General features: G+C 36.9%; 1 protein-coding gene and 2 long non-coding RNA genes across 50 annotated transcripts in view; 2 read left to right on the top strand and 1 right to left on the bottom strand.

Moving 5' to 3' along the window:
* Positions 1-21,153, bottom strand: part of LOC310740035 (uncharacterized protein) — a 208,258-nt gene that overhangs the window by 43,112 nt on the left and 143,993 nt on the right. For 2 of the 47 annotated variants that reach the window (XM_083566374.1, XM_083566376.1), the window contains exon 3: positions 17,261-17,326. The exons of 40 other annotated variants lie outside the window; for them this stretch is intronic. In XM_083566374.1, the coding sequence (XP_083422500.1) occupies positions 17,261-17,326 (66 nt within the window). Of the gene's footprint in view, positions 1-4,052; positions 4,142-13,449; positions 13,500-17,258; positions 17,364-21,153 lie in introns of those variants that run through there. 5 more of the 47 variants (XM_083566393.1, XM_083566394.1, XM_083566385.1 and 2 more) reach the window with 4 other exon arrangements.
* LOC310740057 overlaps positions 1-21,153 on the top strand; it is a 76,269-nt gene that overhangs the window by 25,200 nt on the left and 29,916 nt on the right. The window lies entirely within an intron of this gene.
* Positions 18,939-19,932, top strand: LOC310739914. Its single transcript, XR_014537522.1, has 2 exons — positions 18,939-19,329; positions 19,548-19,932. It is a non-coding gene; the product is annotated as an uncharacterized lncRNA (long non-coding RNA).

Raw genomic sequence — 21,153 nt, 5'->3', positions numbered from 1 at the left:
TAAGGAACCATGGACTCAAAAAATACACACTTTTTAATGGGAAATATTTCTTCAATGTTTAACCTTCTGGCAAGTAGTTTGATATGTAAAAGGAAACTAGAAAACCCAGAAGAAACCCATATGGGAAAAAAAAAAACACTCTGCACAGGAATAAAAGCCAAGTTCAGGATAAGGGAGCCATTTTCATTGAAGTATTTTCTGAAATGTTTAAGACAATTTAGAACAATTTATGGAGACAATCTATAAACACTACTTTTATAGGGAGTAGTCCTCTTGGTCTTACAGTTTGCAGTATGGTGATGGGAGTTGTACTTCATGACGCATCTATCACAAATCTCTTGGGGGATTTTGTCATGGTTATAATCACTGTGAGTCCCCGTAGCTATATATTGCACACTGATTCATACCACAGCAAATACCTTTAATCCCCAGTGTTCAGCACAGCAACTGACAAAAAGCGTTTGTACTTGCTAGACTTTGTGTTTATATTAATTCCAATCTGTTTGGATATTCGGACTAAATTATTTAATTTATGTGTGATAATTTTAATAATTCAACTCTTTACATCTTTACATACAATGCATCAGTAAGACTAGTAAGAAACACAGCAGAAACAATCCGGTTTCACTCGAATCATATGCTTCAAAACAATCAATTCTGTACATGAACAACATTTTTCACATTTTATTTTGTACGTAGAGATTCATTTTACATTCTCTCAGGATTATTATTCATATTATTTACATGTAAAATGAAATTAACCTTATTGTTCACATGGGATTTCTTGCAAAAAACAAACATGATCACATTAAATGCACTTTTTCCCAAATAAAGTGATGCTGCCTTTATTAGAACACTTTATTAAAATGCTCCAGACATTTTTATAGTGAGCCTTGTGTACAGTTACAGGACTTGGAAATTTTCCCTATTTTTATGCAACTTTTCGTGACTGGAGGGAGGTTTTTGTGTCTGTGCAAATCACCGTGGGCGTAGTTATCACAACGATATACAGCTGCACAAAAACCACCATCACTATTTCACCTCCACATGCAAGGAATTCAGGCAAGTAACACTTCAATTTAGATGCACTTGCAACACACTAATCAATTTTTTGAATCACCTAAAATAGTTATTTTAATATTTTTGGTTTAATTTTCCTTTATTTTCTGTAAAACAGCTTTAATTTCCTGTAGTCTATATTTAATCTCTGTTAACAATGCACATAAAACACACACTTTATTAGGGGCAATTCTTTCTAAAACATTCAGTCTTCTGGCATGTATTTCATGTGGAAAAAAACAGAGAACCCAGATAAAACCCATATGTGGGGAAAAAAAAAAATTTTGCACAAGATGAAAGTTTAGTATTAAACGTGTTTGCACAGGAACTGTGAGGTGGAAATGCTGCACTTTTCACTGAAAGTTGTTTTTCTGAAAAATTTTAGACAATTTAGTGTTCTATTTCTGAAAGAACCCTTATTGAGAGTAGTGTTGTTGCAGTTTGCAGAATGGTGATGGGAGTTGTGCCATATGAGGCTTCTGTCCCAAATCATCTAGAGGATTTTGTCATGGTTTGAATCACTGTGATCCCCCGTATATATCACAGTGATTTATACCATCACAAATACCTCCAATCCACAGTGTTCACAGCAACAACTTTGTGTTTATATTAAATAGTTCCAATCTGTTTGATTTTTTTGACTAAATTGTTTTATTTATATAAAGCAATGTGTCAGAGTTATTTATTGGAAAAGTCTTTACATCTGACAGATACTGGGTATACACAATTACTGACAACCATTTATTTAATGAATAGTTAGTTCAGTTGTTTGGAAATATTTCTTGATCCCCTATAAATCAACCAATAGACCAGCAAGACAAGTAAGAAACACAGCAGGACCTCACATGGAAACAATCACATTTCACTTGTGTCAAAATACAACCAATTCTGTATATGTGATCAACACCATTTATTTTTGAACATTGAACATTTTGTATATTGGGGTTAATTTGACAATTCTTTTTTGGAGCCCATATTATTCATAAGAATCTACGTGTGAAATTAAATTAACCCTATTGTTCACATGGGATTACTTGCCAAAATACACACACACAAAAAGATCACATTAAATCCTATAGTGTGATGCTGCCTGTATTAGATTAGATTCGATTCGATTCAACTTTGTCATTACCCACGTACAAGTACAAGGCAACAAAATGCAGTTTAGGTCTAACCAGAAGTGCAATAGCAGCAAATGCATTGTTTACATAAAAGTTACATAAATTAAATAATAAAAAAAAAAGTATTAGAGCTTGGACATATTATTCTCTAGTGAACAGTTACAGTACTTGAAAATAACCCTCTCAACTTGTATCAGGCTTGCAGTAGGTGGTATTTTTTATGCAACTGTTTGTGACTAAAGGAAGGTTTTGTGCCTGTGCAAATCACTGTGGCCATTGTATCACATTGATATACTGTTGCACAAAAACCAATCACATGCAAGGGAGTTAAACAATGAAATTAGAAGAACCATATACACTAAACACACTACATTTAAACTTAGACTGGAATATTTCAGAGTGTAAAGTGGAGGGATGTGTGTACAGAGGATATGAGAAGAGGAGCTCCTTATTTGTGTTTGTTGTATTGTGTATTTTCAGGCTATTTATAATGGTGTGCAAGATGTGGAGATTTACTGCATTATGGAGTTTTACTGTTGTAAGGAATTAAATGTTTCAACTTAAATTTGTTAAATCAAATAAACAAAATTGATTTGCTCTCTTATTTACAGTACATGGGTCCATTAAAATGGCTAAATGCATAGCAAACATTTTCTAGGGTTCAGTTTCCTGCTGAGGAAATATTTTCAGCTCATGAGGACGTGCTTGTGTAAGTTTTTGTACAGCTCTGCAGTCTGTTGTATCAGTGTGATTCTCGTGCACAGTAATAAACAGCCGTGTCTTCAGCTTTCAGACTCTTCACTTCTAGATACACCATGTTTTTATTGGTGTCTTTAGTGATGGAGAACTGGCCCTGCAGAGACTGAGCGAATACAGTGCCAGTGCCACCATCAATACGTCCGATCCACTCCAGACCTTGTCCTGGTTTTTGACGGATCCAGTGTAACCAGCTAAGCGAGAGTCCAGAGACAGTACAGGACAGAGTGACTGTCTCTCCAGGTCTCTTCACCACAGAAGCAGAGGAGGTCAGGGACTGTCCATAGGAATCTGAAAAGAAAGGAATTACAATTTGTTATACTGCTAAGAAAAACATGAGGAAATTTATTTTTTTTTTTACCAGTGAGAATCATGTGAAAACCAGTAAAACGTACATGGAATTAGCACAAATAAAATGCAGTATCCTAAAATCATTCTCAAAATTGTTTGGGAGTGTTAGTAGAGACCACCCTGATAACCAGATACTCCTTCAACTTGCTGTTTATATCTGACTAAATTTGAATAGGGAGTGTCCATTGCCACAATGGGTGTATAAAAATCTCAGTCACAAACAGAGGTTGCACTACATTGATGTTGCTATTTATAATGTGGCAATGTGTCCATTGTTGCGTGTTTCTTTTATTTTCATGAAAAATACTTTATTCAGTTTGTAGGGGATGCAGATAGAGTGGAAGTGATTTGCAAGTGACTCAGCAGAACTCCAAACCTGGGTTTTGTGAAATGTATTTAATACTTGATTTTTGGTTTAAACACAAACACAAAACGTATTCAAATGTTTGGTGTGTGTATAACAATGCAATGTTGCCATCTAGAGGCTATCCATGCGTTTGTATTTTAGTGTGGGAGAGTTCAGGCTTTTTTTTTTTTTGCATTATAGAATGAAATCACTTATCTGTCCTTCAACTCCTATTGACTGAAATAATCTGTAGTTTTTAGATAATCTTCTCAAAGTTCATGCAGTTTTCATTGGGTGCAATATATTTTATCTTGATTATAATTATTTTACTTGAACATACTTAAAAATGTTTTGACTCAGAATAAACATCACAAATATGAGAGATTTAGTTTTTGTACAGTCCTCTCACTGAGGTATACAGCTGTGTGTCTTTGCACAATAATAAACACCAGTGTCTTCTGCCACCAGGTTGCTGATATCCAAGTAAAGCACATTCTTGCTCGTGTCTCTGGAGATGCTGAAGCGACTTTTAAAAGAAGCTCCAGAGTCTATGCTTCCACCACCCCATATGATCCCGAGCCACATCATGGCTTTTCCTGAAGGCTGCCTGATCCAGCCTGTGCCATAGCTAGAGAGCTGATAGCCAGAAATCTGACAGGACAACTTCACTGAGGATCCGGGAGCTTTTACCTCAGCAGAAGACGAGGTCATACAGAACATACAGAAGTTATTAAAAAACACATTTTACCTCAACTCAGAATGAAATATGGAGCGTATAAAAATGTGAGTAAGGTGTGGAGATACGTGTTTACTCACAGGACACAGAGGATATCAGAAGAAAAAGAAGAGGCCAGTTCATGAATTCTCTGTTGTATTCGACCAAACACACAGACTGCTGTGGACTTGTAGTGTATTTATATCTGTCTGAGGTTGGGGAGATTTGCATGCAGTCTAAGTTCTAGCTTTTGGGGGGAAATAAAAGAGAGACCCTTATAAAACAATGCAACAACATGAGTGATAATTGGTCAATGGTGATTCATAATAGTATTTATAACTAAAGTAGGAGTTTAAAATGTTGTCCCCTGCAATAAACACTATTGTACAGTTCACTGCACAAGAAAAAAAACCCAAATGCTTAAAAACGAATTTACAAGCAAGGTTTTTTATAAAGAAAAGACAATTTAGAAAGAGTTTTGGGTGTGTTTTGTCCACCAATTCAAATCGTAAAGTTTCAATTACATTTCTTATATACTTTCGTTTCTTCTCTGGCCATTCATTAAATCTCCCTTCTTTTATTCTTATAAGATTCTTTGTGTTCTTTCAGCTTTTCCTTCTCATACATTTTTTTTTTTATTCATTTTGTTTTCTTTTTTTTTTTTTTTTCCACTAATGCCAAAACCGCTCCAACCTTCTATACCAATTACCCCTCAACAAAGATATGACGAAATGCTGGCGCCAAAGCAGTTCTTAAGTACTCCGACTGGCAGGTGTATGCAATCCAGGTTAATGAGCCTGGAGATTTCTGTGTAACTAAGTTCTGCTTAATGGCTGATTTCATTGGGCGCCGCTGTCGCCCTCTGCTGGCTGCCAGCGATGTAGCTCGTCCTCTTATAATTTTAGAAACGTAATTAAAGAAAGCTGCTCTATACTTGTCACATGCACTTAACAGCAAAGTAAAATAGCAATATTAGGAATCTGGGGCACAAAGGGTTAGGGGCCTTGTTTAAGGCCCCAAGCATGGCAGCTTGTCAACACTGGGACTTGACCTTCCGATTAGTATCCCAGTTAACCTTGTAATAGGAACTCTCTGCAAAGCTTATTGAGCTCATAATATTGTTATTGTATTTTCAGCATGCCTAAATGTTTTATGGTTTACTAATGCCTCTGGCTTAATATTTGTTTGAATGAACAGAAGAGAAATACAAAGAAAATCAATATTTTGTAATGACTACCCTTCTTCTGCAAAAAAGTAATTTATTCTAGGTACATTTGCAATTTTTCGAAGGAAATACTTAGGTAGGTTGTTCCAAACATCTTGCAGAACTAACCACAAATCTTCTGTGGATGTAGGATGCCTTAAATTATTCTGTTTATTTAAGAAATCCCAGACAGACTTGATGATGTTGAAATTGATGTTGAGACTCTTTTTTCTTCTCTACGCTGAAGACAGTTCTTAATGGCATTGGCTGTATGTTTGAGCTTGTTGGCCTCCTGCAGAATAAATTTGCAGCATATCAAACACTTTTCCTATTGTATTGCATTATAGACAAGTTTCTGACTGTATTGCTCTCCATTGAGGACATCATTAATCCTGACAATCTCCAACTTCATATGCAGAAATGCAGTCCCGAACATTCAAGAAACCTCCACCATGCTTTACTGTTGCCTGCAGACATTTATTATTGTACTGCTCTCCAGCACTTTGGTTTTATATAATTTTATTTACTACATTGGTATGGTTCTAATCCAGAGCTAAACTTTAAGACTGCTACTTTATATGTTAATGTAGTGTACACTATATTGCCAAGAGTTTGCACCTAGCCATAAGTATTGTATGTGTTTTTTGAGCATTCCACATTTGATCCCAATTTGCTCTTATAATTCCATAAATTCTTCCACTAGATTTTGAAGTGCGCTTGTGGACATTTGAGTGCATTAGCAACAAGGGTGTTAATAAAGTTAGGTACTGGTGTAGGTGAGGTGATGAGGCCTGGGGTGTAGTCAGTGTTCACATTAATCCAAAAAGTGTTCAGTAGAGTTGAGATCAGAGCTCTGTAGCAGGCTACTCAAGATCTTCCTCTCCAAACCATTTAAACATATCTCTGTGGAGTTCGCTTTGTACACAGGGACTTTGCCATGCTGGAACATATTTGTGTTTCCAAGTTTAAGTGAACGCAAATTTTTTTATTATACCGCATCCAAAGACTTCCTATATAATTGTGTGCCTCCAGCTTTGTGTTAACAGTTTGGAGAAGAACCACATATAGCAGGAAAGGCCAGGTGTCCCAATACTTTGTTCCATATAGTGTATGTCTACCTTTAAAATGCTGTTAACCTACAAGTTAGAGAAACTGCAGAGAAAGGAGAGATATTGTGACATGGCGCTAAAGAAAAAGAAGTTGTTAATCTGTAACGAATAGCATTAACATATTAAATTGTACACGGTAATGGAAGTCAGATAATGAGTGAGTAAATGGTATTATTTTGTAACCCTGTGCTTCCTGTATGTTTTTTCACTAAAGCGAATTTTATCCCTTGTTAGCAAAGCTAATCGCTAATTTACACTGTGCTCCGAGTTGTTTTTGTTTGTTTTTATTTTTAAGTGAAAGACGCCAAAAAAACGTGGCTGATTTGCGGTCTGTGGATATGACAGACTTTTAAAAAACAGCCCAAATGAACGTGAACACCAGGGTTTTACTGGTTACAAGAGAGGAGTTCATGATCCAGCTGCAGAAGACGAGCCCAGGAAGGAAGGGATGAGGCTCTTTATTCGCTGCTGGGCCACGTGTTACTTCATAACGGTATTAAGGTACTGTTATTTCTGCCCACAGAATTTAATATTTGTTTATATATTGTATTCCTCAATGCAGTGGAGAACTAGTAACTCTGAAAGTAACAGTTTGTGTAACAGTAACAGTGACTTTTTGCTGTATTAAATGTTCAAAAAGTCCTATTCAGTAAATCTGTCACTCACGGTATTGCAGTATTGTGTGATGCTGCTTACGTTTGAGGGCTAAAGCTAATGCATGATTTATGTCATTATGAAGCTTCTCCTTTCTTAACTTTTTTTACATTTTAAATAGTTACACGTCTAGCAGTTTCATTTGCTTGTGCTTAAATAGTTTTGGAGAATATGGTGTGGAACATTTATATGTATATATGGTTAAGTATCCACCTGTTTCCTACAACCCATGAGGCTTTGGTGAACTATGGGTGTGGCTATCATATGGCTATCATTCATTCATTCATTCATTCATTCATTCATTTATTTATTTATTTATTTATTTATTTATTTATTTATTTATTTATTTATTTATTTATTTATTTATAGCAAGATGTGGAAACACATGCTGACCAAACATATAAAAGATAAACATCAACATATCCATCCCTTCCTTAATAGACGAATGGGAAGATGATTTAAAATGTATATTATATTATTAGTTTTACCATTAGTATTAGAAGTGTGAACTGAGAACTAACTAGTGTTTTACACCTTAAAGCTATAATCCTAGCAAGGCAAGAAAAAAAAGTGTAAGTTTAGTAAGACTATTATTTCCTCTAAAATGGTAGGGAATGCACTCAGGCAAGAGGCAAGACAGGCATGCCATGCACTCCTGCAAATTTAGTGCACTCCGACTTTATGCTTTTGTATATAGCACTGTTCTTTAAGCTATAAATTAAGCTTTATCTGGTTATAAGTCCAACCACATACCACTAACCACTACAGCAGGTGTCACTTGTTAATATCCTCCTGCCCTGTCATTTTACACCTCCTACCATTATGCAAACTTCATCCGTGCATTACTTCAATAAAACTGGAGCACCAAAGAGCAGATCAGTACTGCCTCCACTTCAACCATGTTGCCAGTTTATTTCCTGGTGCTGCTTGGAGCTACGTCCTGTAAGTTCACACATCTGTTTAAATGTCCATTGTTGTTCTTTGTGTAATTGTTAAAGAGAGAAATCTTTGAGAAACTAAATTAGTTTTTTTTTTTCGCAGCTGTATTTGGTGCAATTGATTTCACACAGCCAGGTCATGTGATTGCCCAGCCAGGACAGGTTTTAACAATTGCATGTAAAGTGTCTGGATGGAGTTTGACTGAAAGCAGCTATTGTACAAACTGGATCCGACATGCTACAGGAAAAGCGATGCAGTGGATTGGATACATTTGTAGCAGTGGAGCCACAGGATTCACAGATTCACTGAAAAACAGATTCAGCATCACTCAGGACACATCCAGTAACACGGTGACTCTCAACAGTCAGAATGTGCAGATGGAAGACACAGCTGTGTATTATTGTGTGCGATACAATGACACAGTGATGTGCTTACTCAGAGTGCCTGTACAAAAACCATTTCAGATCTGCTTCCTGGCCTTCATCATCGATGTCATCATTATCTTTGGGCTTAAAGCCACTAACTGACCGTAATATTTATTTTATCAGTAATTTTCTCAGTAATTTAACATGCTCTAAATCTAAAAGGTGCAGTGGAACATTAAGTATTGGGGAAAATATTTGAGTGCTGATTTTGTTCATAATAAATGTCTCTGGGGTTCAGTTTCCTGAAGGAAAATATCCCCAGAGGGAATATTTACAGCTCATGAGGATGTGCTTGTGTGATTTTTTTGTACAGCTCTGCAGCCTGTTGTGTCAGTGTGAGTCTTTTGCACAGTAATAAACAGCCGTGTCTTCAGCTTTCAGACTCTTCACTTCTAGATACACCATGTTTTTATTGGTGTCTTTAGAGATGGAGAACTGGCCCTGTAGAGACTGAGCGAATACAGTGCCAGTGCCACTGTCAATGCGCCCAATCCACTCCAGTCCTCGTCCTGGTTTCCGACGGATCCAATGCAAATAGCTCAGTGACATTCCAGAGACAGTACAAGACAGAGTGTCTGACTCTCCAGGTTTCTTCACCACAGAAGCAGAGGAGGTCAGGGACTGTCCATAAGAATCTGAAAGAGTAGAGTAGAACAAGATAACGTTATGTCAAATCAAATCAAAACAAATTTTATTCATCACATACACATACATACAGGGTACGACATGCAGTGAAATGCTTTTTACGATGGTCCGGCATGAGGGAATAGGATGGCGGAAAAAGAAAAGAAGGCAGATAAATAAGTATGAGGTATAAAAGAACTATATAAAATAATAAAATAAAATAAATTAAAATATAGAATATAAAGATATACAAAGATCTATAAATGTGAATATACAAAAAATAGCGGTAAACAGTAAAACAGTAAACAGTAAACAATGTGTAACAGAGTGTAAACAGTAGACAATTTTAGTGGTGGGTTGTCCATAAAGTGTCCGTGTGCGGTATGGTGTGGTGTAAAGGTCCGTAAAGTGTCCGTGTGCGGTATGGTGTGGTGTAAAGGTCCGTAAAGTGTCCATGTGCAGTATGGTGTGGTATAAAAATTAAATTAAATTAATTATAGACATAACGACAGAATGGCTCATTTTTCTAGTAATCATCACATGAGAAGTCTGAAACTTACATGAAATGAGTCCAAATAAAATCCAATGTCCTAAAATCATCTTTCTCTGAGTTGTTTTTCGGCTTTTCAGCAGATTTACAGTGGATGGGAGTGATATCTACCACAGAGCTCACTGGAAACTAGAACAGCCAAGAACATGCTGTTTATACCTGACTCTATTTCAATAGGGAGTGTCCATGACCACTATGGATGTATTGAATCCACCTCCATAGGCTGCTCAGTGTAGAGATGAGTGGTGTTAAAATTCTGTGTAGACCCCAATAACACAATGTTCTTTTCCAAGTAAAACCATTTATTTGTAAGAACCCATACTTATGTAAAAGAACCGATAACTATTTAAACCAGAATCACACAAACACAATCCCATTCCAAATAAAAAAGTTTAAGCAGGGCTTTATTTGTATTAAATTCGACAATCAGCTGTTTGGCTTATTTACATCCTTCTTAAAGTTTTTATGAAATTAGATTTTTTGCAACAAAGAGACTTATGCACTGATTTATACAACACAGGTAACGAATATCCTGTTCTGTGTAATGTGAGTGTCATGATGCTGGATGCAGTTATAGATATACGTGTAGAAAGTAACAGTGAGATAGGTAAGTTTGTACAGACTGCCCTGAATCTTCAATCTGATCAGTCAAAACTTGTTGATCCATTTTCTAAAGCAGCAGGTCTAACACAGAAATGTAAAGCACTATTTTATTTATTTATTATTGGAATCATTTATATATATCGCATTTGACAGATGCCCTTATCTAGAGCAACTTACAACTGAGCATTTAAGGGCCTTACTCAAGGCCCCAGCAGTGACAGTTTGACAGTACTGGGATTTAAACTTGTGACCACTGAGGTACCATTTATCATTTCGATGAAACAATTCGATGAAATAAAGTATTGTATGGTGGATGTTTTACATGAACATATATTTTAAATGTCTGTCTAGTTACTGACAGGGTGAATCCTGCTGAAATTCAGAAACACCAACTCACCTTATACACCAGTCTTAAACACAAGTCTCCTTATATTAAAAATGGGAGATAAAATGTTGCTTATTTCAGATTTTCTTCTAACCATATAGGAATGTTTTAGAATCTGTGTTGTTTCCATAGCTGTAATACACTAATGATGAAAATATGACCTCAAAGTGTTACTTCAGAATGTCTGGGTTTTTGTATTGACATCTAAGTAGAAGGATCACAGTGTAAGTAAGCTCCAGCACAATAATACACTGCAGTGTCTTCTGTCCTCACGCTGTTCATCTGCAGATACACCTGCATCTTACTATTGTCTCTGGAGACGGTGAAGCGGCCGTTAACTGCACTGGAGTAATACTTCCTATCACTATCATACTCAATGATGGCAACAAATTCCAGCCCTTTTCCAGGTGCCTGTCTGATCCAAGCCATCCAGTAGCTACTAAAGCTAAATCCAGAAGCTGTGCAGGTCAGTTTATGAGACTGATCAGGTTTGATGATTACTGAATCAGACTCAATCAGTGTCTGACTGCAGGAATCTGAAATACAACAATACACATATGAAAGTGTGAGAAAAAGTATGAAAAATCATGAAAATGTTTTTCTATATGAAATAAATAATAATACTAACATTGAATGAACATTGCTAGAATATAGTAACTCAAAACTCTGCTTAGTCCCATCTCAAAGAATGAAAATTCCTGTTGCTGGAAATGAACACAAACTGCTGCTGTGCTGGCGAGCTGAATGTAGCAGCATAAATGGTTCAAAGGAAGAATTTAATTTGCATGGCACGCCCACTAGAGATGTTAAAAGCAGCTTCAGTGAGGAATAAAACACGTGGGGCATGCGTTTCTAGGAAAATAATGATGGATAGAGATATTTATTTTTTGTAGCTGTTTTATTCCTCTATGTTTTGTGTCAAAAACTGTTTTCAAACATGTGAAACAAGCTGAATGTTTACTGTAATATTAGTTTCATTGCAACAGCTGGAATAATATAAAAAGAATCAAATATTCTGAAATCTGAACTGAGCAAAATTAATTGATTGGTTACCAATTACCATAATTAATTATTGGTTTGTGTTAATAAGGAAATGAACTTAATATCTGGGTTGAAGTGTTTGTAATGAGGGGATTAGTTACTCGGTTAAATATAGTAATTCTTTAAATGCAGAACTGAATTTTGATAATGATGGTGGTGGTGATATTTTTGTGCAGCGCTGCAGCTTTTCGTGTCCCAGTGTGGTATTCGAATGCAGTAATAAACAGCGGTATCTTCAGCCTGCATGTTCATTCCCTGTAAGGTCACACTGTTACTGAAAGTGTCTTGGTGTTGATCCACTCCAGAACTTTTCCTGCAGGTTGTCGAATCCAAACTGTTAAATGGTGGCTGCTGCTATCAGTGATAGAAGGTCCAGATACTCTACAAATGATGGATAAGGTTTCTCCTGGCTTTAGAAGCGTCTGGCTGGATGAGTTCAGTAGCACAGACCACATCTGTGAAAAAAGAACCAGTAAAAGGTTCACATGTTGAACTGAAAGAATCAGATGAAGCAATAATCAGGTTTGATAATCTCTCAATCAGACTCGATCAGTGTCTGGCTGCAGGAATCTGAAATACAACAATACACAATGTGTGAGAAAAAAATATGAAAAAGTTTCTCTATATGAAATAAATAATACTAATATTAAATGAACATTGCAAGAGTAAAGTAGCTCCTAGTCCCATCTCAAAATTATTATTTTTTTTTTCATGTCATTATCAGTGCTGTATGGGCTGCCCTAGAGAATGAACTATACACAGAGATTAGTCTCATGTGAACAAATTCCTACTATTAATATATATTTTATTATAAAAGACATATTTTATGAAGTTGAAAGTGAAATTTGCATTATGACATGAGGATGGAATAAACTTGTCAGTTGTGAGGATGTAACAGGAGGATGAACTCATGTACATCTAATGTCTTAAAGGAAATTAATTAAATCCAGCAGAGGTTTCAGATGACGATGTTAAACAAGGGCAAGATATTTTATTCCTGTTCTTTTTTGTAAACAATCATTTTATCAAAATAAAATATTCTTTTTGGAATGTGACTTATATGCAGAATATTGAGGTAAGGAGATACACAAATCATGATTAATCAGGGACAGCATCTTTTAAATATTTCTTAATAATGAGTGATGAGCTAATTATTAAACAAATAGTAAATAATACAGTTTTGTTTTTTTTTGTTTCCACTTTTTCAACTCTGCTGCCTCCTTCAGTGGTTTTAATTACTGCACCTCAAACAATTGATCATGTGTGAAATAAATCGCACTGCTGGAAACATGCTGTATTCCTGAATCATCTCATTAAACAATGATTCTAACTGGTTTTCAAATACTGTGTATGATAAAGGGAATTAGAATGGCTCAGAATTAAACGAATTTGAGGAATAATATATATTTTGATATACTAGTTTGAAAATGCCACAAACTATAAGCACTTCATATCAGTGAATAAAAAGTAAAAGTTTGACTGAGGTGGATTATTAGTTATTAGTTGCACTGTAACTTTTCTCATTAAGTTTTTGTAAAGGGACTCCAGGATTCTGTATCTCTGTGACTCCCTTGTGCAGTAATACACAGCTGTGTCCTCCATCTGAAAAAGCTGCCCCTTTAAAAACACTGTGTGGAGACGTCTGCAGAAAAACTGATTTTGCTCTTGAGAAGGTCCTTCACAAAAGAGCTGCTGCTACACACATATCCAATATGTTCCAAAGACTTGGATGGAGTTTGTCGAATCCAGTGAGGACTGTAGCTGGATATTGAAAACCCAGAGAATTTACAGGAGATGGTAAACGTCTCTCAAGGTTGTATAACTATATTATCTGACTGTGTAAATTCAACCGAATTCACACCTGTAACAGAGGACACAAAAGAAAATGCTTTATTTTTAAAACAAGTGATGCTTTTTCATATCCGTCTAAAATGCACAATGAAATATACTAACATGATGCAGCTGTCAGAAACAGCAGGAGAGAGATGGAGCTCATTGTGGTTGGATTAAAACCTGTATGGCTTCTGCTGTCAGAGAGCTTTTTATTAGATCTCAGTTCCTGACATGATGAAAATAAAAGGGAGGAGACTTATACTGCCATGCAAATTTCTCATACTGGCTTTATCACTTAGGAAGCTTTCTCTTTTATTAATGCATAGAATGGATCATTACTGAATCAATAATAATCGAACATGCACAGAGGAGGACTTCTCATCTCTGCTCACGGTCTGCAGTTGTGGCAACTCTGCTTAAACTCTGCTTAGTTTGTAGTTTCTGATGCCCCACAGACCTGATGCGAATGATTTATTTATAGAGTCTTTAGGGTCACGTTTTTGTAATGATCTGTATGTTTTAATTAATGCAACAGCAGTCTTTAGGACACAAAACTTCTTATAGCTGATAGAACATCATTGAGAAGAAGAACTAGCAAATTAAAAATTAATGAAATGTTTAATAACTAAAAAAAATTAAAAGGCTGAGATAATTGGAGAATAAAACACTTTTGGAGAATGCAGTATTTGGAAATAAATTTTTTCTGAAAGGTTCATATAAAGTTATAGAGTGTTTTGGTGAATCGGGATGTTTGTTTGCTAGCGTCCCCTCACTCTCATATGTTCACTCAGTTTGTTGATGGTTGTGTGGTGGGCCATTTCTTATCCTAGAGATCCCACGGTTAGACAAGTCTACTAACACAATAACAACTAGAGGACAAAACATGCAGACCGAAGACACAGCTGTGTATTACTGAGCCCGTGAACACCAGTGAGACACCCCTGTACATAAAGCACAAAGCTGAGATCCTGCGGTTCATCTGGCTGAGCTTTTTCTGTAAATTGAAAGGTTGATCAAAAATCCCAGTCAAATGGTCTAAGAGTAAGTAATACCACAAAGCAGCTGCATGATGTGTATGAACCGTGCAAATACAAAATTTTCCAAAATAAAGCAAATGCAAAATTAATACCAGTGTATTCATGTATTTACACACCTATTTCTATATACGCAAGTACTTTTTGTCATTTTATAAAAATATGAACAGAAAATGCTTTATTGTACCCCCTTGTGGAGTAACCGATAAATGTGTGTCCTGAGAACCCAGTAAATTGGTCAATTTGAATGGGATATGCACTGGCAAATCAGAGAGTGTAAGAAGGTGGGCTTAGTCCCCGTTATCCAATGGCATACAAGATAGGCGGGGCTTTGCACTGTTCTCCGTTATTGTGCTGCATATTGTATTGGACAATTTTTCTAACTAATTTACTAACCCATTCATTAAGTACTTGTGCTGAGGCACAAACTTCTGTTGCCATCCAGGTCCTGCAATCCTGCGGCCAACATTGTTCTCTCCATTTCCTGTTCAGAAGAGGACAATTTCCAGCTTCTGTCCACTAAAATACATGCTTGTGGTCCTGTCCTTGTTCTGCAAGCTCTTGTCATAGGGACATTATGCTCCTGCTCCTCACTAGGGGACTACATGCTCTTGCTTCTGTACAGATTTGAAATAATGCTATGAAGCAACGCAGTATGGGAGTGCTCTTGCTCTTGATCCTGTCAACTAATTAATGTACATGCAGGTGGAGAAGAATTCAGGTGAAGAAGTAATCAGATATGGACTGTCCAAATGTCGATGATGCTCCTGCACTGCAGAATTATAATTGTATTTAAAAGAAGGAGCATGTTGGGAGTTTACACATTTATCTAGATTTTTTTGTTGAATAAAAAAAAAAAACGAACAGAGTTTAAAAATAATAGCACTGTTCACTCAGGTCTTTGTACGCTATTCATGAAGCAACATGACAACACAAAACAAACTGATAAAATGTATATCCGCTTTTTTGTACAGAGTGTTTTTGTACAGGGATAATGGTGACGTGTCTTACTGTGTCTCCGAGTGCAGTAATACACAGCTGTGTCTTCAGTCTGCATGTTCTGTCCTCGAATTGTTATTGTGTTAGTAGACGTGTCTCTGGTGATACTAAACTTATTTTTCAGTTTGTCACTGTAACCTGTGCTCCCATCAGTATAAATGATTCCAATCCACTCCAGAGCTTTTTCTGCAGGTTGTCGGATCCAAGCTGTACGATCTCCTGTAACTGAATATGAAACCTTGCAGTTGATGGAGAGACTCTGGCCTGGCTGGACTGTCATGGAAGCAGGCTGAGTCAGTTCCTCACCATGCACATCTGTGGAGGAACACATATGGTGATATCTCACACAATATACGCTGCACATTTATTGTCTTGTAGTGTGTAATGAAGGAATTGGATAAAACACTCACAGGAAGCAGCTGCCAGCAGGAGCAGTAGAGATGTAGAGAACATGGTGTGTGATGTTTGTACTGGGGTCTTCTCTGTTCTCCAAAGTTTAACAGCGTTTAACCATCACATCACATAAATACAGTGATGTCCACTTACACCAGCCCTTACACTTGGATTTTCTTATCTGCTAATGAAGGGTGGAGAACATATTCAAAACATATTTAAATCAAAAGGAGGAGGTTCATTTTATGAAGGATAAAACATCTTTCATGACAGAAACCACTTTACCAGCTTTTCTCATTTATACATCAATAACTGTTGTATTCTCAGTTCCCAGGAAGTTCTGGCTATAAAGGCTGATATCTACATGGCTCTCCACATAAACAGATTGAAAGTCTGTGTAATTGTTGGTATGGTGAGGTTTCTATGATGAGATGTTTATTCAGTCTGCATGGAAGAAGAGGAGAGGCTTGTGAGGGATCAGCTGTTGATACTGCTATAATACAAGTGATCATTATAACTAATGCTTTGTGAAAGAGAAGTAGAAAATGTTGTCTTGAATTAATAAATAAATTAATTGTTCCCAAAATGGTGTGATAGAAGAGGAACACTGATACAAGACTGTTAACTGTAAAATCAGAGTGAAAAACCTGTACTTGTAAGAAAAAAGGTTTTGGGAAGGGTTTGTTGGTGTTTTTTTAGTTGTGTCTCATTTTTATTTGAGTTTCTTTCTCTTTTATTGTCCATTCTTCTCTCCACTTCTTCAGTTTAGTTTTTTTCCCTCCTTTTCCCACTACCTCTAACCCCAGGCAAAATTCTAACATACCGTACCAATCACCCCTCTATAAAGATATGACAAATGACATAGTCCAATTCAGATCTTAAGTAGCCTAAATGGCAGGTGCAGCCAATCCTGTTTAACAAACATGGAGATTTCTGGGTAGTTGAATTCTTCCACATGACCACTCTCTCTCTCTCTCTCTCTCTCTCTCTCTCTCTCTCTCTCTCTCTCTCTCTCTCTGTCACTGCCTCTGTCACTGCTGCTGGATGGCTGGAGCTAAAATAGAAATGCTTTCATATTATGAAGCGATTTATGTACAGCTGTGTAACCTCATGTCACACTTTGTCTCGGGCGCAGTTATACACTACAGTTTCTTCTGTCCTTACGCTGTTCATGTGCAGATACACCTGCATCTTACTGTTGTCTCATGATATGGTGAAATGGTCGTTAGTAATATATGGAGTAGAGAAATAAATGCTGGCACTGCCATAAGAGATATGCAACCCATTCCAGCCCTTTTCCAGGTGCCTGTCTAATCCAAGCCATAGCTCCTAAATCATAGTTTGTGAATCCAGATGACTGTCTCAGTGACTGACTCTCCAGGTCTCTTAACCACAAAAGCAGAGGAGGTCAGGGACTGTACTTAAGAATCTGGAAGAGAAAAGTGGAACTAGGTAATGTTATATTAGGATGTTTATAAGGACAAAATGGCTCATTTTCTTAGTAATTATCACATGAGTCAGAAACATACATGAAATGAGTTCAAATAAAACTGAAAACACAGATAACATAAATGTGCAGAAAACAGCAGATTAAAACTGATAAATTTGCAAAGACTGCCCTCTAGCGGCACAAAAGCTTTAACATTGGCAGAACAAGAATTAGAAACAGGGAAGAAACAGGACACAAGATTTTAGCTGTCAATAATAAACACTTCTCACGTGGAGCAGCAATACAGATCAAGAAAGAATTCCAAATCCTGTGTTCTGTGTCTAAAAGATGATTGGATATAATATTGGATTGCATTTTTAATCAACAATATAAAATTATGAAACAATAACTGTGTCTTCTGTCTGCATGTTCTGTCCTGTTAAATAACTATTCTTTTATCCTCAGGGAAATCCGTGATATTCTGTACCCATCATCCCAAAGGTGCAACTAAGGCCTACATCCAAACTTTCAAAGCTGGTCTTAAATATTCTGCATGGCAGGTTCACCCAATTCAGATGAATAACGCTGAAGAATATTGGGAAATTGAGTTCTCCCACACTCTGCTATCATTATGAGTCAGAATCGATCAAATCCTGTGTGCAGTAGAACATTGAATGTACATTGCTAGAGTGAACTAACTTGAAACACTTTGTAGCCTCATCTCAAAGAATTAAAGCAGTTACTGGTGCAGAACAATAAACACAAACTGCTGCAATGATGGTGTGCAATTTATTAATATCTTAATAAGCGTGTTACCCTTGGTGGTGTGGTGTGTAAGAGCTGTAGGACTTTGTAGAAGAGAGCTGCGGCTTAAGCCCAGTTTGAGTGAATAAAGGCAATAAAAGGTCTATGGATTTTGTTATAACTCTTCTCTCATTTGAGGCATAATAAAAAAGACAAACAAATGCATGAGCTGTATCTGCTCAAATAGCTTAGAGGATTACTTGTGTTTATTTGTTTCTTGCATAGACATATGGTTCAAAACTCTCTCTGGATTCCTTTATTTCTCTTCGTATTTTCATAGAAATCTCCTGAAGATTCATTCTAAGTGATGAAGCATAAAGCACAAAACAGAGATACTGTGGTTCATCTGGTTGAGCTTTGTCTGTAAATTGAGAGGCTGCAGATCCAAATCCCAGTCAAATGGATAAAGAGTAAATTATACCACAAAGCAGCTGCTTGGGGTGTATAAACTGTGTGAATAGAAAATTATCCAAAATAAAGCATATGCAAAATGAAGACCACAGTGTGCTTATTTACACATATATTTCTATATATAAGTCATTTATCAAAACATTTTTTTTTCATAAAAATATGAACCACAAAAAAATGCTCTATTGTACCCCCTTGTGGAGAAACCGATACATGCGTGACCAGAGATAAACTGGTTAGTTTGAATTAGATTTGCATTGGCCAATCAGAAAGTATAATAATGCTGGCTTAGACCCCACTATCCAATAAGATACATGGTAGGCGGGGCTTCTTCTTGATCTCCGTTATTGTGTCTCATATTGAAGTTGGCTGTTGAAATGAAACATTGTTGACCGCGTGCCTCCCAAACTTTCATTTAATTTTGTTCAGAGAGCGTTTTGACACCAAAATGCAGTTTTTAGATGGATCCGGATTAATGTGGATGTAGACTCAAATAGATGCAGCTTGCTGACCACCTGATCCTGAATTCAGGGAGGTGAAGTGAAAGGTAGGAGCGTGTAAGGAGCAGGTGAAGGGAAATCACTTCCACTCCTATAAACACCAGGAGCAAAGAGCTCTGACATCAGTCACCTTAAAACAATTATAAACTTACAGTATATCAGTATTTTATTAAGAACAATTGTTTAGATGTGTTTCTTTCTTCCTCATTTACTAACCCATTCATTAAGTACTTGTGTTGAGGCACAAACTTGTGCTCCCATCCAGATTCTGCAATCCTGTGGCCAACACTGTTCTCTCCATTTTCTGTTCAGAAGATGACAATCTCCAGCTTCTGTCCAGTGAACTACATGTGTCTGGTTCTGTCCTTGTTCTGCAAGATCCTGTCACAGGGACATTATGCTCCTGCTCCTGTCTAAAGGTCTACATGCTCTTGCTTCTGTACAGAAGATTTCAAAATCCTGTCCAGGACACTACAAGCTTTTGCTACTGTCCTAAACAGTACATACTGCTGCTCCTGTCCAGGACACTTCCATCTTCTTCACCTCCTCAAATAACCATCTTGTGTAGTTTAATATTCATAGACAAGTTTTATTATACAGTTAACTACATTTTTATAATCAGATTTGCCTTTTCATATATAAATTTCTATCAGTGAAGAAACATAAATTGTTCATACAAAGAGATTGATTTATGTATGGTTTCATGCTGATATGGAAATAAGTCAAAGAGGTAAAGGAGCATCTGTAAAAAAGGATAACAGATTTGTAGTAGTGATAGTTGAAGTGTGTGTGTGTGTGTGTGTGTGTGTGTGTGTGTGTGTGTGTGTGTGTGTGTGTGGAGAACTCTATGGGAAGTGGACATTTTAAATATAGTGCTGCTGTTAAAGGTTAAATCCAGTTTTCGGTAGGAGATGCATGTTTCTGTTATTCCACTAGAGGGCACAGTAGTGCATGATTGATTGATTAATTTTTTTGTGGCGCTCGTTTTAAAAGAGGCAAAGATTCTATAAGAGCTACAGTATCGTGTTGAATTTTATGGTAAAGGTTATCGAGCCCTTTGAGGTTGGTGGTTTAAATATGGCAAGTCCCTGTGATTGTGTCACTGTTTGGCTGGAAAAATGTGGGGGGGGGGACAATAAATATAAAATTTCTCATGAGCAATTTTTGAAGGGGGACACAAAATACATTCAAATTGTACTTACAGTATAAAGATATGTCCCCACAGTGAAAAAATCCCCCCCTCCATTCCCCCGGGATTTACGGCCATGGAAGTGGGGTTGAAGTAAATTATGCTTCTGCAGCATTCAGCTACCCCTCGTTGTAGTCGTAGCGTTTGTTCCTTTCCAGTCCTTGGTTTTTTTTTTCCTCCATTATCAATCTACATTCTGCATCGGCCATACTTGCTCCTTGGATCTTCCTGTGACAGAATAAGTGTATGTGATGTCTTTCCTTTCAAGGTGTGTCCCTGCCTGTCACCCAATGTGTCCCCAGGATGGACTTTAACCTGTTTATAGTGTGTGTGTGCGTGTGTGTGTGTGTGTGGCAGCAGGGATGTGGCCGAGGGCTGGTTTGTGAAGGGAGGGTGCAGCTTGAGAATACTAGCGGTGAGAATCACAAACACATTTGTGATTTAACTATTCATTTTCTCTGTTTCAGTGCATGGGGCAGAGGATAAAAAAGAGGAAAAGAGCAAAAAAAGAGAGAAGCTATGTGTGTGTGTGTGTGTGTGTGTGTGTGTGTGTGTGTGTGTGTGTGTGTGTGCGCGCGCACTTGTGTTCAGACTTCAACACTGAAAAGTGAAACTAAATTGTGAAAGCGTGTTTATGGCCGAATAAACCGTCCTGTTTTTTGTAAACCAGTCACTTGTCTCC

This window comes from Silurus aristotelis, assembly GCF_946808225.1.
Source record: "Silurus aristotelis genome assembly, chromosome: 17".
Taxonomy (NCBI): Eukaryota; Metazoa; Chordata; class Actinopteri; order Siluriformes; family Siluridae; genus Silurus; species Silurus aristotelis.
This window is presented reverse-complemented; position numbering and strand designations above follow the sequence as displayed.